We start from the raw sequence: 18150 nt of genomic DNA on the forward strand, positions 1-18150 counted from the left end.
TTTTCTTTGGCTTACTAAAGACAGATGTGTAGTGAAGGAAGGTAACAACCTTTGTGGGAAAAATATAATATACAACTAGATTGTAGTCAGGGTGCTTTTTTAATAAACAATACTTTATTTTTTTGACGGCTCATCAGAGACGTGTGCAGAACAGTATTCTAGGTATTTATAAAAAAATTGACATATCTATGAAAGTTTATGTACATTTGTTCTGTGCGATTGGGGCAAAAAAAAAAAAAAAAAAAATAATAATTATGAGGCTACTGTCTCAAAGGAATATTATATATATATATATATATATATATATACATATATATATATATATATATATATATATATATATATATATATATATATATATATATATATATATATACATATACACACACATACACACTATATTCTCGGCTTGATTTTAAACTGAAAATACCGTATTTGGCCACTAGATGGTGCTAAGTAATATAAGGAATTTCTATGACACTTAGCACCATCTACTGGTCAAATGTGGTATTTTCCATTCTAAATCAATGAAAAAAACATTTAACCAGAATAGGAAGTAGCCCGATAGTTCACAAAAAACGAATTCGCTGTGAATTTTTAATACACAGACCCCCATGTGTCACATATTGTCCTAATTTACTTTAAAGTGGAGGGGCAAACAAAGATGCAGGCACCCAACGTCCTCCTTGCCAGAAGGGTGTAATAGTGAACAACTTGTTGAACAATTTGTGTAACTAAAAAAGGAAGACTTGATCCACTCCGCTGGCTTGTGTACAGTTTTTTTGGGCAAAGCTAGCACTAGACCTCCTCTGTAACTCTAAACTTGTAACCATTACAAATTTTTAAATTGTCGCCTATGGAGATTTTTAACTACCATAGTTTGTCATGACATGTTAGATATCGTTTTACTCAGCGTAACATCTTTCACATTATACAGAAAATTGGGCTAACTTTAATGAATAAAAAAAAAAAAAAAAAAAAAAAAAAACCAACACAAAAAAAAAAACGAAAGTATATTTTTTCCTAAAAAATTTTGTTTGAAAGACCGCTGTGCAAATACAGCACGACACAAAAAAAGTTCCAGAAAAGGTCTGGTCAGCAAGTGGTTAGGACAATCTGCATCCAAATACTAAACTAATGGTCATCATCTTGTCAAGCACTATTACCCAAGGAAGATCTAGTAGGGTAATTATGTGAGCTGTGAGTCTATACTCCTGCGCTGCCCTTTTGTAAAAATAGCTTCTATGAGCTGCCTGCGATCACTGTCATGTGCTATATCTATATATTGCACTGCTCTAAATATTATACAAATGATAAATATTCAAATTGAACAAATCACCATTTTTGGCCATTTGTTTAATTTGAATATTTATAGTTTGTATAATATTGAGAGCAGTGTGACACTTATTTATATACTATAGATATAGCAGGGTGCATAGCCAACAGCAGCATTACATAAATCTAAAATAAAGAAATAGTCAGCCCTTCCAGCGTGTGTCATTTATGTCCACAGTGGAATAAGGTTGTGTGTCCAGACATACTGAGACAAAAATTTGTACAGCTTTGTAAAATGTTCACCAATTTTATTCTCATACCCACAGGTCGCTTGGGTCCTCCTGGAAACCTGGCAGAAAAATTCCACGTTGGTAATCCCTACATCTTGCCTTGTTGCCAGGGTGTGAAAACCATTGGACGCTTACTCCAGCATTACAGAAGTGAAAACCAATGGTTTTCGGGTCCTTGCAACAAGACAGGATGTGGGTATTGCTTACTAGGAGCTTTTCGGCCAGGCTTTTGGGAGGGCACGACTGGCGTACAGGTATGACAATGGAATTAATGAACATTTTTTAAAGCTGCACATTTTTTTTTAATACCTACTGGGGCCCCTTGGCGGCATAGGCTTTTTTTTAATGGAAAAGGCGATTGTAGCCTTTAAAGTCCACTTAAAGTGCATCTGGAAGGCGGCATCAAGGGGTTGCATTTTAAAAGAGGAGCTAGACTGGTCAAGGCACCTCTACAAAGCATGCCCTGTGCTCTAAACCAGTGAATCTCAACCTCAGTCCTCAAGTACCCCCAATGGGCCCTGTTTGGGAACATCCCTTAGATAAAATAGCTTTTAGCAATACTATGTCATTTATATTGATTTAAAGCAGCTGTGCAAAGCAAAGGAAAACCTTGAAAACATGGCCCATTGGGGGCTACTTGAGGACTGAGGCTGAGAACCACTGGGGCACTTTTCAGTGCTAAAAATAGTTCCTTTAAAAGCACCTCTCGTGCCTCCTATATATGCATCTTTGGGGCGACTCGGGAGCGCTGTATACACCCTGCCCCTTGAAATGAATGGGCAGTACTGCTGAATCCGGGGTTAAGAGCACCTTGCTAGAGGCCAAAAAGTGCCGCTAAAACTAGTGGCGCTTTACCACTAACACTTGCACCACCCCAGTGTGAAAGCACCCTAAGGCCCGGTTCACACTTGTGCGATGCCAGACATCGCATGTAATTCACAGCGCACTGCTGTTCACATTACATGCAATGTCTGTGCGGTGCGATGTCAGCCATACAGATAGTATGGCTGATATCGCACCTCATTCGGTCCATACACGCACAGGACCCTTTTTTTCTGTTCGGACCTGAATCCGAACTATCAGTTCGCAGTGCGATATGCAAGCTGAACTGGGGGTGTCGTTAATAATGTATTGACACTCCCCAGCGATTCGCATATGGCAGTGTGAACTGACATGCGAGTCTGTGCGATGCGGGAACCCATAGTGGATTGGCGGTGTTCCCGCATCGCACAAGTGTGAACCGGGCCTAAAAACAAAGCACTCATCTTGGAATATACACAGAAATAGTTGGATTACAGGCAGGAGTGCCTGGAGGTAACTAAAGAGACACACCTGAAGCCCAGCACTGAGGTCTCCAGCACATCCCAGCAATCAATGACTAGTCACTAAAGCTGGCCATACACCATACAATTTTCCTGTTCAATTTTCTTTAGATTTACCTTCAACTATGTAGTACAAGGGCCTGCCTGATTGCATCCAAATTTAAAGTGTTTAGGTTTGACCTCCTATTATATGGTTTTGGTAAATCTAAAGGAAAGTTGAACAGGAAAATTGAATAGTGTATGGCCAGCCTAAAGCCTAGTACATACGGGCTGAATGTTGGGCGGCATCGGCTGGTTGACTAGAAACTGTCTGGCAGCATTCAGCCCATGTGTACTGCAGCCGGGTTGGCTTCTGTCGAAAGGTGCATGACCGAAAAAAGGTCTGTCAAAGGCTGAGAGTGCTGTCCAGAGTGTTCTGTCAGAATACAATAGCACAGCAGGGGAGATCGTTGTACTAACATTGTATAATTAGTACAGGGTTGAAGGAAAAAAAAAAAAAAACTACTACTGTGTACCAGGCTCAGGACCAGGCCGTTTCTGGCACTTTTTGTTTACAAGTAAAAATCAGTATTTATTGCTAGAAGATTAACATTCGCAGCGATACCTTACATGTGGCGCGAACATCGTTTACATATGCTTGCGTGACTTACGCATGCGTTTGCTTCTGCGTGCGAGGACAAAGGGATGGGGGTGCTTTACTTTTTTTTTTTTTTTTTCGATTATTGATTTTATTTTTGATCACTTTTATTCCTATTACAAGGAATGTAAACATCCCTTGTAATAGAAATAAGGGATGACAGGACCTCTTCATGGAGAGATCTGGGGTCAACGATCAAAAAAAAAAAAATTAATAAAAATAAAAAAAATATTTAAATAAAACAGTTTTGTTATGCGTAAAAAAAAAATTATTTTCTTTCACCCTAGACTGGAAGGGATGTTATGATGTCGCTCCGGTCCTCCTAGATCATAGAGGTGGGAAGAGACGATCCGGTCTCTCCTCACCTCTGTGACCACCCGCACGGCCCGTCAGATCAGATCATTTCCTGGGCTTGCCGGTAAAAACGGAAAGCCCGAGAAACACTGGCAACCCCGGGGGGGGGGGGGGGGGGGGGGTTGCATCCCGCTGCTTTTTAAAGTGATCTAGCAACCAATCAGCTGCACAGATTGCTGTTATGAGAGAATTTTGTTGAAAACATTTTGGACTGAAAAATAACATTGGATAACTAAAAATTGCTGGTTTATGGCCAATAGCTTTAGCCATAACCCAGGTAAGCCACTTTAAAGCCGTATATGTACATATTGGCAAGTGGCTAGCAAGGTGCATATTTCCAGCACACACCAGCCAGTCTGCAAGCAGATTGCCAGTGCGGGTGTCATTTCCAGTGTGTACGGCGTGCTAGAAGGATTAATGGCACCTGCACGCATCCAGTGTGTTCTTCTGTGCGGGTGGTTTCAGCTGCCGGAAGAGTGGGAACCACCTGCACATATACGAACCTAGACTAAAGGTTTAGACAGCTCATACATTCGTTTATTTATACATTTAACTAGTAATGGTGGTGATCAGCGAAGTATAATAGGACTGTGATAGGTAGGTAATCTGACACTAACTGACACTGGGGGGAACTGACAAAATTGCCATTGACATCACCAGTGGCACTAATAATACAGTGATCAGTGGTAATACGATATACTGTCACTGTACTAATGACACTGGCTGGGAAGTGGTTAACATCTAGGGGCGATCAAGGGGTTAAATGTGTGCTTAACAATGTGTAATGTGTGTTGCTTTTAACTAAAGATCTCTGCTTCTTATCCCTGCTTTGCAGGGATAAGAAGCAAGGAGATCTTTCACTCTGATTGTCAACACACGGCTCTGGGCTGCGATTGGACACAGGCGATCAGCAGGCAGACTCCCACTGTGTACAATCACAGTGGATTTCGGCGGAGGGGGGGGGGGGGGTTGGCGCAAACGCGTGCCTTAAACCCAGAAAAAGGAAGTAACGTACCAGTATGCCGCTTTGTCTGTACAGGTCTCCCGTCCACAGTACATTGCGGGCGGGCAGTCCTTAGGTAGTTAAAATGTATTCCCACTTTTGTTGAGAAAAAAAAACAAAGCATTCCCCTCTTGGTGATCAAGGTAAGGATTTTAACAAACTTTGTTGCAGATTCCTACCTATTGTTATTCTGAAGAAAATAGCTGTTTGTTTGTCTGTGTGCAGAGTACATCTGTATGAGAGTTGTTTTATAATTATCAATCAGCTGCTGCATCTGCAGGGCTCCACTGAGGAAAGTGGCAGATTTCCCGATTTCCCTTTTTTTTGACATTTTTGTTGCAGTGGGTGCAAAAATCTGACTTGTATCTAAGTGCAGACTTCTGAGCCAATCACACAAGCAGGAAATGACATGGCCAGGGGCGTTCGGTACAGAACACCTCCGGGTTGCCATATTGCATTTTACGGAAAATCACAGAGCTGCAGATTGAAAAGAAAAGATAATTAATAATAACGTTCAATTACAATATGACTTGTGTTGGCATTGTATACCCTATACATTTATTTTTGTTTGCCGTTTTTTTCCCCATGAAAGTGGAGTTATCCTTTAACCACTTACAGACCGCCTGCTGTCGTTATACGTCAGTACTTTGAAGAGGGATATCGTTATGCCAGCAGCTAGCTGCCATAACCCCGGTATCCTCTTCTTCAGCGGGCGGTCCGCTTTCAGATAAAAGCTGTCTCTGCAGCGCATTTGTTGCAAGATCACTTTTATCGGCGGCGATCGGGTCCTGTGAGGTATGGAGACGAGTGAGGGGAGATGGCCCTCACCTGTCTCCATACCATTGCAAAGTGGAAGCGACGTCAAAACATCACTTCCGCCCATAGCTCTTAAAGAGACATTTAATAGGAATAAAAAAGTGACAATTTATTTTTTTAAAAGAATAGTGTAAAAATAAAAAAGTAAAATAAGTAAAAAAAAAAAAGATTTTTTTTTTTTTAAAGCGCCCTGTCCCACTAAGCTTGCATGCAGAAGGGAATGCATACGCCCGCATATAAAAACGGTGTTCAAACCACACATGTGAGGTATCGCCGTGATCGGTAGAGCGAGAGCAATAATTCTAGCCCCAGACCTCCTCTGTAACTCAAAACATGCAACCTGTAGAATTTTTTAAAGGTCGCCTATGGAGATTTTTAAGGGTAAAAGTTTGTCGCCATTCCACAGGCGGGCGCAATTTTGAAGCGTGACATGTTGGGTATCAATTTACTCGGCGTAACATTATCTTTCACAATATAAAAAAAAAAAAAAAAAAATTCAGCTAACTTTACTGTCTTATTTTTTAATTTAAAAAAAGTGTATTTTTAAAAAAAAAAAGTGCGCTTGTAAGACCTGCGCGAATACGGTGTGACAGAAAGTATTGCAACGACAATTGCAACATTTTATTCTCTAGGGTGTTGGCAAAAAAAATATATATAATGTTTGGGGGTTCTAAGTAATTTTCTAGCAAAAAAAAAACCTGTTTTTAACTTGTAAACACCAAATCTCAGAAAGAGGCTCGGTCCTTAAGTAGTTAAATTCTCATTAGCAGGTTGATGAGGGACAAAGAAGGGACCAGTGAAGAAGTCGATAGGCCCTGGGTGCTCTCATGGTCCTTATGTCTCATCCCAGAGTTGCTCTCATTGGTCTATACAGACTGCCTATGGCTACCCGCCGATTGAACATCCCTGAGCTTAGGAGTCTGTATAAAGAAGCAATGAAATGATGCCTGAAATGGTACAAATAGACAGGAAAGACGAGAGATTGTGCAGTATGGAGGATTCAGGCGTTGTACGGCAGGCTGATTTCATGCCTTGTGATGCGCACATAATAATGAAGTCTATAGGGATTTCCCCTGAGCGTCTCCAGCTCAGGATGTCTGCTTTCTGACGATAACCCAGCACCGCTCAGCCTGCGCTCCGCTAATAGCAGATTTTATTTGAAGTAAAGTTCACTGAACATCAAGGAGAGCGGCAGAAGAATATCATCTATCTACTCCTCCAGTCTCCTATCGTCAATGCTGGGAGTGGAGCTGTGACATTTTCACACCTCGGCAGAGTCTTCCAGTGCTACAGATGATCCAAGAACTGATCACAGGTGCTAATATTTACAGGACTTTAATGTCCCAAATATTAAATACATATAAATAATAGACAGCAAAAAATACAAAGTCCTAAATCCAAACTCCAGGATAGCACAAACATCGCCTAAATTAATCTTGGTGTGCTTTGTGTATTACTTCCAGATCTGTGCAGTCATCCAGTATGAGACTTTCCCTCTGCCCACTCATGGTCTTACATCTGCCCCATCAAATAAAGGGTTAAAAACACATGAAGCAGGATTCCGATTGGCCTAATAATTTGGACCAATCAGTTGAGGAGCACCGTCTCACCTAAATCTAAAGGTGGGGTCCCCAGTATTGAACCTAGCAATATACCAAAACAAAACTAGGGGAAAGAGCCCAAAACAACCTTTTCTTGAGGAACCACCTTTGGTCTCTTACATCTGCCCCTCCTCTAGTATCTGCCCTCCTGGTTTTGTCTCTGTCTCATGGTCTTACATGTGCCCCTCTCCCCCCAAGTCTAGTATCTGCCCTCTCCTGATCTTGTATCCACCTCTTCATGGTCTTGCATCTTCCTTCCCCCCCGGTCTAGTATCTTCCCCAACTTTCCAACCCTTCATGGTCTCACATCTTCCCCCCCTCCCCCCAGTTCTAGCATCTGCCCCCCCTCCTGGTCTTGTGTCCGCCCCTTCATGGTCTTACATTTGCCCCCCCTCCCCTCTGGTCTAGTATCTGCCCCATCCTGGTCTGGTATCCACCCCTTCATGGTCTTACATCTGCCCCTCTTCCCCCGGTCTAGTATCTTTCCTCTCTTCCCACCCCTTCATGGTCTCACATCTGCTCCCCTGCCCCAGGTTCTAGCATCTACCCCCCTCCTGGTCTTGTATCCGCCCCATCATGGTCTTACATTTGCCCCCTCCCCTCTGGTCTAGTATCTGCCCCATCCTGGTCTTGTATCCACCCCTTTATCGTCTTACATCTGCCCCTCTTCCCCCCCCTTCATGGTCTCACATCTGCCCCCCTCCAGTTCTAGCATCTGCCCCTGTCCTGGTCTTGTATCCACCACTTCATGGTCTGACATCTGCCCCACTCTCTATTATCTGCCCCCTCCTGGTCTTGTATCCACCCCTTCATGGTATTACATCTGTCCCCACTCCCCTCGGGTCTAGCATCTGCCCCCTTCTGGTCTTGTGTCCGCCTTTTCATGGTCTTACATTTGCCCCCCCTCCCCTCTTGTCTAGCATCTACCCCCCTCCTGGTCTTGTATCCGCCCCATCATGGTCTTACATTTGCCCCCTCCCCTCTGGTCTAGTATCTGCCCCATCCTGGTCTTGTATCCACCCCTTTATCGTCTTACATCTGCCCCTTTTCCCCCCTAGTCTAGTATCTTTCCCCTCTTCCCACCCCTTCATGGTCTCACATCTGCCCCCCTCCCCCCAGTTCTAGCATCTGCCCCTGTCCTGGTCTTGTGTCCGCCACTTCATGGTCTGACATCTGCCCCACTCTCTAGTATCTGCCCCCTCCTGGTCTTGTATCCACCCCTTCATGGTATTACATCTGTCCCCACTCCCCTCGGGTCTAGCATCTGCCCCCTTCTGGTCTTGTGTCCGCCTTTTCATGGTCTTACATTTGCCCCCCCTCCCCTCTTGTCTAGTATCTGCCCCCTCCTGGTCTTGTCTCCATTTCCTCATGGCTTTACATCTGCCCCTCTTCCCCCACCAGTCTAGTATCTTCCCCTCTTCCCACCCCTTCATGGTCTCACATCTGCCCCCCCTTCCCCGGTTCTAGCATCTGCCCCTGTCCTGGTCTTCAGTCCGCCCTTTCATGATCTTACATTTGCTCCACTCTCTAGTATCTAGTATCTGCCCCCTCCTGGTCTTATATCCACCCCTTCATGGTCTTACATTTGCCCCCTTCCAGTTTTTGTATCTGCCCATTCATGGTCTTACATGTTGATGAGGACAAGGGAGGGCCTATTCCCGAGAACCCTGGCCGTTGGTTGTCGGGGTCTGCAGGCGAGGGGCTTATCGGAATCCGGGAGCCCCCTTTAATAAGGGGGCCCCCAGATCCCAGCCCCCCACCCTATGAGAATGAGTATGACACTTTTTCCCTAGGTGAATGGGTAGGGGTACCATGTACCCCATACTCATTCACATAGGGTGGGGGGCCGGGATCTCAGGGCCTCCTTATTAAAGGGGGCTCCCGGATTCCGATAAACCCCCCGCCCGCAGACCCCGACAACTAACGGCCAGGGTTGTCGGGAAGAGGCCCTTGTCTTCACAACATGGGGACAAGGTGCTTTGGGGTGGGGGGGCCGCAGGGCACCCCCCTTCCCCAAAGCACCCACCCCCCATGTTGAGGGCATGCGGCCTGGTACGGCTCAGGAGGGGGGGGGGCGCTCGCTCATTCCCACCCCCTTTCCTGACTGGCTGGGCTGTGTGCTCGGATAGGGGTCTGGTATGGATCTTGGGGGGGACCCCGCGCCATTTTTTCGGCGTAGGGGCTTCCCCTTGAAATCCATACCAGACCTAAGGGCCTGGTATACTTCGCGCTCACCGCAATAGGAAAAATTGTTTTTCCTATTGCAGCGAGCGCGAGATGCAGTACCCTGCCCTTGCGTCGTATCTGTACCGTTGGACCAGCATACAGACGAACGGGCTTTCCGTCAGGAACTGAGTCCGGTGGAGTTACGACGTAAAGATTTGAAGAAGTTTCAAATCTAAGTCCGTTGGATTTCCGACTGAAACGGTCCGTCGGAAGTCTGATGCAACCCACACACGGTCGGATTGTCCGCCGGATTCGGTCTGTCGGACCAGTCTGGTCAGAAAGTCCGCCCGTGTGTAAGCCCCTGTGTACACGGCATCAGATGTGATGGCTGTATTCGTTTTTTGTTTTTTTTTTTTTACATCTGATGATCCAACCAGTGAATCTGTTTTTTTTCAACAAAACAAGCTCTCTTGCAGTTACAGGAATGAGACAAACCAATTACCACTGCCAGGGGTGCTTAAAATGATCAGCTTTTATTTATGCAAAACCTTTATCCCAAAAAGGCTGATTGGATCGACTTGGGCACAACCAGGCTAAAAAAAAAAAAAAAAAAAAAAAAAAGAAGAAGAAGAGAACTGATCCATCCAATATATTACATTTTTGGTTTTAATACGGCTAAAACTGAATAATGGCCTTGGAATTTTTTGCTCCTATCCCAGCATATGTGGTGATATGCAACATGTGTGGCGCAATCGAGATTTTGATACGTAGGCGATTTATCTGCTTGGGTGTACTTCATTTTTTGTTTACACTTTTTTTCACTTATCTTTATTGCTTTCACACAGGGGAACAATCTCATGTGATAGCATGTTTATAGTGACAGGTTCTCCTTTAACTGCTTGCCAACCATTTACTGTACATATATGGCGGCAAGGAGACTCTCCTGCACTGGACCACGTACACGGATCCCGATTTTGCGGAAGTTCGGCCCCCCTCTTCTCCTTCCCCTGCCGCTGGGCCAATTAGAAAGCGCAGCGCACTTCTCGCATGCGCAATAGGGAGCCCCGAAAGGCTTCACTGCCTGGTTCCCTTATCAGGAATGGCAGCGGAAGCACCCGGGGAGTCGATCCGAAGATCAGCTGGGGTGCCGACATCGCGGGCTCCCTGGACAGGTAAGTGTCCTAATATTAAAAAAGTCAGCAGCTACAGTATTTGCAGCTGACTTAATTTTTTTCACCCAGGCTGGACCTCCTCTTTAATACATTCTATGCATTAAGATAAAAAGCCTTCTGTGTGTGCGCAGCCCCCCTCGGCCCCCCTAATACTTACCTGAACCACCTCTCAATCCAGCGGTCCATGAATGCCTCAGCACTCCAGGACTTTCCCTCCTCATTGGCTGAGACACAGCAGCAGCACCATTGGCTCCCGCTGCTGTCAAAGTCAGTTAGCCAATCAGGAGAGAGAGTGGGCAGGGCCGAAACCGCGGCTCCGTGTCTGAATGGACACATGGAGCTGCGGCTAGGGTGCCCCCATAGCAAGCTGCTTGTTGTGGGGGCACTCGACAGAAGGGAGGGGCCAGGAGTGCCGAAGAGGAGGATCTGGGCTGCTCTGTGCAAATCCACAGCATAAAGCAGGTAAGTATAACATTTTTTTTTTTTTTTTCTAAAAAAAAAAAAAAAAAAAAAAAAAAAAAACACACACACACACAACACCACCCCACAAGACTTTACAATCACTTTAATTGTTTTTATTATTGCATTATTTTGGTCTCTATTTTTCCAAATTAAATTTTTTTTCAAGGAACATTCATAGGAAAAAATGCTCTTTATTGTTGACACGAACTTTTATCTTCCGATAAACACATGTGCTGTACCAACAGTTCCTTTTTTAACGGACGGGAAACACATTAACTTTTCAATTCATTGTCCATTCGGCAGAAGCTTTAGCCCGCGTTCACACCACAACGGGCTGCGGATCGCACAGGAGCGCTGTGCGTCCCTGTTCACCGTTTCAGGGACGAATCAGGGCCGATTCTATGCCTGAATTCGGCCCTGAAACGCAGCCAAAGACGCACAGCGTTTTTGTGCAGTGCGCACCGCAGCCGCCCCGGAGATATGTGAACTGGCTCCATAGGGAGCCAGTCACATTCTCCTGCTATGCGAATTAGAGGTGCAGAAACGCACCTCTAATTCGCATAGGTGTGAACCCGGGCTAACAAACTCTTCCGTCAATTTGTTTGGGCTCAAAAATGTCACAAATCGATTGTCGAATTGTGCCCATTAACCACTTCAGCCCCAGAAGCATTTACACCCCTTAATGACCAGGCCATTTTTTGCGATACGGCACTGCGTTACTTTAGCTGACAATTGCACGGTCATGCGAAGCTGTACCTAAAAAAAGTCCTTTTTTTCCCCACAAATAGAACTTTCTTTTGGTAGCATTTGATGTGCTATAAACAACAACAACAAAAAAAAGCAGCAATTAAAAAAAAAAAAAAAAAGAAAAAAAAAGGATTTTTTTATTTTCTGCTATAAAACACACCCAATAAAATAAGAAAAAAAAAAAATCTAATTTCCTCATCAATTTAGGCCAATATGTATTTTGCTACATATTTTTGGTAAAAAAAAAAAACAAAAAAAACAACAAGCGTATATTGATCGGTTTGCACAAAAGTTATAGTGTCTACAAAATAGGGAACATTTTTTTTTTCAGTTGTAATGGCAGTGATCTGCTTTGTTTAGACAGGCAGATCCCCGTTCTGCCTCTGCGGAGAATGATCGCAGGCGGCATCGAGTTCACCAGACCCGCTGATTGGCTCCCCCCCCCCGCTGGCCAATGGGCGTGCGCACCCACAGAACGCCATGTACGAGCTGTATAACTGCGGCATCCCGATTATCGATTTTGTGCCCATTAACTAGCCGAAATACGACGGTCTGAATTTCGGCCGATTTTTCGTATAATGTATGGACAGCATTAGGCCCCCTTCACACCTAGCAATTCAGCCCAAGATTCCAAATCGCACTGCTGGCAAAACACAGCATGCATGTTCAGGAGCCATTCACTTTCAATAGCACATGCGGTGCAGTTTTACCGCAAAAAAAAAAAAAAAAATCGCACAGCAATTGCAGCAAAACGTATGAAGCTTGTTACCCAAAAAGGGACAGGAGCTTTGCATGATGCAGTTTGTTGCAATTTTCAGCGCAATTTATTGCACAGCAAAACCGCATCACGTTTAGGTGCCATTGAAAATGAATGGCACTCAAACACGCCTGCTGCGTTTTGACAGCATTGCAGTGCGATTTGGAATTAGTGGGCAGAATCGCGGCAAATCTGAATCGCTAGAAGTGAACGGAGCCTATAAAAGAAAACAAATGCAGCCACCACATCTAAGGACTGGTAAGCTGCAATAGATGACTTTTTTCGTATATATCAGTTTAATAAACTTGTAAGTTTTTTGACACTTTCTCCTGTTCCTCCCCCCCCCGCCTTGAACCTCTCACCTGCTTTGCCATTCATTGGCCTGTTGGTCTGTCTGCCAGATCACTGGATACCATGGAGCCATTCCAGGTGTGGAGTGCAGGCTCCGCTCACATGCTGTGCTCAGGCATTGACTGCTCTACTCTCCCCCAGTTCACATAATGTACTCACCCATTGTGACCAATCGCACGTTCTGAATCTGCAGCCAATCAGGAAAGGGCTGACCTTGTCACATGACAGAATCAGAACTTCCCAATTGGATGCAGTCACATTTCTTTGCAAAGTCCTTAGCTTTCGTCCAGACTTGCCCTTTGATTGGAATCCGAGACATAATAGACAGTTTTCATTACAATATCATTATTATTATCATTATTAACCACTTGACCTCTGGAAGATTTACCCCCTTCTTGACCAGGCCATTTTGTGCGATACAGCACTGCGTTACTTTAATTGATAATTGCACGGTCGTGCAACGCTGTACCCAAATAAAATTGAGTTCTTTTGGTGGTATTTGATCATCTCTGCGGTTTTTATTTTTTGCGCTATAAACAAAAAAAGTGCGACAATTTTGAAAAAAACACATTTTTTTTGTACTTTTTGCTTTAATAAATATCCCCCCCCCCCCTTTTTTTTTTCTTTTTTTAAAGTTTTTTTATTTTTTGCGCTATATCCAAAAAAGACCGACAATTTTGAAAAAAAAAAACCAATATTTTTTTACTTTCTGCTATAAAACATATCCACTAAAAAAGTTTTAAAAATCAAATTTCTTCATAATCTTAGACCAATGTTAGAGTTGCACCGAATGGAAGGTTTGGTTCCGAAACCAAAAATGCAGGATGCACTCGAAATACAAAGTTTTTACAAAAAATATAAATATTTTTAGATATAATTGTATTATGTTCCACTTTTTAATTAATATAATGAAATTTAATGAATATGAATTTATTGTTGGCCATTATTGGCACCTTTAGCGCAAGAAATGTTCTAGAAAAATGCGTCCCTTTAAATCCTATGTATGTCTTCACACTGGTCCGTTGCGCTTCCATTGCAGTGTTAAAAATCCTGCTTGCTGCATTTTTGGTCAGTTAGAAAAACCGCACCTCCTCGTTGAAATGCATTGAAGACGCAGCACGAACGCATCAATAACGCGCCCATGTTACGGTTTTGATGCGGTTTTATGAGTCACATGACCTATGAAAAACACACCATAAGCATAGTAAAATCATGGTAAAATCGCAGTAAAATCACAGCAAAATCGTGTGCGTTTTCGGTGCCGTTATCAGCACCTTTTCTCTTAATCGGCAAAATGCCGCTAACACCATTCACCATTTTTAGCCGCCGAAATTTCAGTGCATTTCTAACCAATATGTCTTCTGCTACATATTTTTGGTAGAAAAAAAAATTCTAACAAGCGTATTTTGGTTTGCGTGAAAGTTATAGCGTTTACAAACTTTGGTATATATACTGGATTTTTTTTATACTAGTAATGGAGCGAAGGACATTCTGACACTTTTGACACTTTGTGGGAACCAGTGACAGTAATACAGTGATCAGTGCTAAAAATATGCACTGTCACTGTACTAAGGGCACTGGCTGGGAAGTGGTTAAACACTAGGGGCGATCAAAGGGTTAACTGTGTGCCTAACCAGTGTTTATGTGCACCGTGAGGTGCTTTTACTAAGGGAAGTGCTGGATTTTGTTCCCTACTTCGCAGGGAAACAAAATCCAGCACATCCCCACCGACAGAACAGAGCTCTGCCTTGTTTACATCTGTTTCCTCGCAGATCAGCGGGTGCTGGCGGACATCCATTGGCTGGCACCCGCTGATCAGCTTGTGCTGTGACTATTCACAGCATAAGCAGCTCCCCCCTCTACCCCGAAGTGTCGGATCACATACTAGGTACGTGATCCAGCACAGGAGAGCCACTTTGCCGCTGTATAACGGCATTATGCGGTCGGCAAATTGTTATACAGGATTTATAGTGCCAACAGTTTGTGTGGCACTTTACAAGATTATATGTCTGATTTTTTTTATATGATTTTCTCCAAATGAAAAAACACATTCACTGATAGAATTTCATTTGCTTAGGCCCCTTTCACACTTATACAACTTGTCCCACAAGTCATTCTCCATGATTTTCAATGACTACCATTCATATTGGCACGACTTTAAGGCCCCTTTCACACTTATACGACTTCAAAGTCGCGCGATTTTACCGCGATTTTACCGCGATTTGGGAGCAGTACTACTTTGTACGACTTTGCCAAAGGGGGAACTCCACGCCAAGTTTTAAATAAAAAAACTGGCGTGGGTTCCCCCCCAGGGGCATACCAGGCCCTTAGGTCTGGTATGGATTGTAAGGGGAACCCCCTACGCCGAAAAATCGGCGTGGGGGTCCCCCCAAAATCCATACCAGACCCTTATCCGAGCACACAGCCCGGCCGGTCAGGAATGGGGGTGGGGACGAGCAAGCGCCCCCTCCTGGACCATACCAGGCCGCATGCCCTCAACATGGGGGGTGGATGCTTTGGGGCATGGGGGGCACCCTGCGGCCCCCCCACCCCAAAGCACCTTGTCCCCATGTTGATGAGGACAAGGGCCTCTTCCCGACAACCCTGGCCGTTGGTTGTCGGGGTCTGCGGGCGGGGGGCTTATCCCTGTGTGAACCGGGGCTTAGGGTTTAACATTGAGGTCTATGGAGTACAACTCGCATAGAAGTTGGACCAAAGTAGTGCAGGGACTACTTTCAAGTCGGCACGACTTAAAGTCGTGCCAATATGAATGGTAGTCATTGAAAATCATGGAGAATGACTTGTCATGCGATTTTGCAGTACAAAATCGTGGGACAAGTTGTATAAGTGTGTAAGGGGCCTTAGTCGTGCCGACTTCAAAGTAGTCCCTGCACTACTTTGGTCCAACTTCCATACGATTTGTACTCCATAGACCTCAATGTTAAACCCTCAAGTAGCATGCAAATCGTACCTGAATAATATAGACACAATTTCAGCACTACTTTGTAAGCACAAGCTGAGAATGGTTAATGCCATTGTTGTGGCAAAGTCATACAAAGTAGTACTGCTCCCAAAATCTCGTCAAAATCACGGTAAAATCGCGGCTAAATCGCTGCAAAATAGCGGCCGCGAAGTCGCGGTAAAATCACGCGACTTTGAAGTCGTATAAGTGTGAAAGGGGCCTTAAGAAAAAATTTTCATCTTGCACCTTCATTTTTTTAATTGCTGGGGTTGAATATCGATTTGATCCCACTAACCATTAGAAAATTGGACAAATGTTCCGAAATGAAAATTTTGTTATAAAATTCTACTGGTATATTGCCAACTTTAGAAGCTTCTTCCACCATATGTTAGGCCCCGATCACCTTATCGTTTAGTGGGGAACGAGCGCTCCTGCTATGTGATTTTAACGTGTGATTTTTACGCGATTCTGTGTGCGGCATAGGGCAACCTGTTCACTAGAATGCACTGCCCCATGAACATTTGTCATCTGAAAAAGAAGCTCCTGGCCCTTTTCGGGCAACAAGTGATTTGTGAAAAACACCCAGGCCAATTCCGACACTTCTCTCCTACATGTAATAATCATCATGTTTTTGCCAGAAATTTATATATTGTTTTAGCAGACACCCTAGGGAATAAAATGGTGGTCGTTGCAACTTTTTATGTTACACAGTATTTGCGCAGCAATTTTTCAATTGTGTTTAGAAGAGAGAGCTGTCTACACAGGGTGGTACTAGAGCCACCTACATAGGGAGAAGTAGGAGAGAGTAGAGATGCAAGGAAGCTTTGGGGGTAGTGGGCAGTGGGTTGTTGGTGCACACTGTGCATAGAACACCCCTAAACTCTGCACTCTGTACACAGCGCACCCCTGAACACTGCACTCTGTTTATAGTGCACTCCTACCCCGTGCATTCTGTACACAGCGCACCTCTGAACTCTGCACCCTGCACATAGCACACCTCTAAACCTTGCACTCTGTACACAACGCACCCTTAAACTCTGCACTCTGTACACAATGCACCCTTGAACTCTGCACTCTGTACATACCGCACCCCTAAATTCTGCACTCTGTACACAGCACACCTTTTAACTCTGCACTCTGTACAGAGTGCACTTCTAAACCCTGCACTCTGTACACAGGGTAACCCTGAACTCTGCACCCCTAAAACCTGCACTCTGTACACAGCGCACTCCTGAACACTGCACTCTGTTTATAGTGCACTCCTACCCCCTGCATTCTGTACACAGCGCACCTCTGAACTCTGCACCCTGCACATAGCACACCTCTAAACCCTGCACTCTGTACACAGCGCACCCTTAAACTCTGCACTCTGTACACAACGCACCCTTGAACTCTGCACTCTGTACATAGAGCACCCCTAAATTCTGCACTCTGTACACAGCACACCTTTTAACTCTGCACTCTGTACAGAGTGCACTTCTAAACCCTGCACTCTGTACACAGGGTAACCCTGAACTCTGCACCCCTAAACCCTGCACTCTGTACACAGCGCACCCCTGAACTCTGCACCCTGTACATAGCAAACTCCTGAACTCTGTACTCTGTATGTAATGCACTTCTGAATAATAAAAGAGTAGATACATAGTCTTACAGATACTATATAACCAGACATGACCAGTAATATTCAATAAAAATAAAAGCACACAATTGTAAATAGATTTATACTTACGAGAGGACATTTCCAATGTAGGCATAGTAGGAACAGCAGTATGGAGGGTTTCCATCACAGCAATAGGACTTGCAATCAGTTCCACAGTGTGCACAGCAGGGGTCTAAGTAAACAATAAATCAATATGAGTCGGTGAATCAAAATGCATATAAAGACACCTAAGCAAATGAAACATGTTATAATACAGAAAATAGCAAACAGATAACTCTGTACCTAAATGGAGGGAACAAGTAAAAGATAACCCTTGACAGCCATCACATGTAATGGTCAACTAGGAACTCTTCTTTTCTTTTTTTTTATGTCTGAGTTATTTATCAGCAGGGTTAGAACATCATAAATCCTGGGAAAGGATAGCTGTCTCCATTATCAAGGATAATTTAGCTGAAAGAAAATAGCTTGATGGGAACTGAAGCTAATGGAAAAGTTTGAAATTTGGAACAGACAACATATTATTACAGAGTCCAGTTAAATGTGTTTGACATTTTCCATGTTATGCTATTGCAATT

General features: G+C 44.1%; 1 protein-coding gene across 1 annotated transcript in view; it reads right to left on the reverse strand.

Moving 5' to 3' along the window:
• CYYR1 (cysteine and tyrosine rich 1) overlaps positions 1 to 18150 on the reverse strand; it is a 162931-nt gene that overhangs the window by 56991 nt on the left and 87790 nt on the right. Inside the window, 1 exon segment of the mRNA XM_073617087.1 lies at positions 17645 to 17747. Coding sequence (XP_073473188.1) covers positions 17645 to 17747 — 103 coding nt within the window.

Source organism: Aquarana catesbeiana, linkage group LG02, assembly GCF_042186555.1.
Source record: "Aquarana catesbeiana isolate 2022-GZ linkage group LG02, ASM4218655v1, whole genome shotgun sequence".
In the NCBI taxonomy this organism is placed as follows: Eukaryota; Metazoa; Chordata; class Amphibia; order Anura; family Ranidae; genus Aquarana; species Aquarana catesbeiana.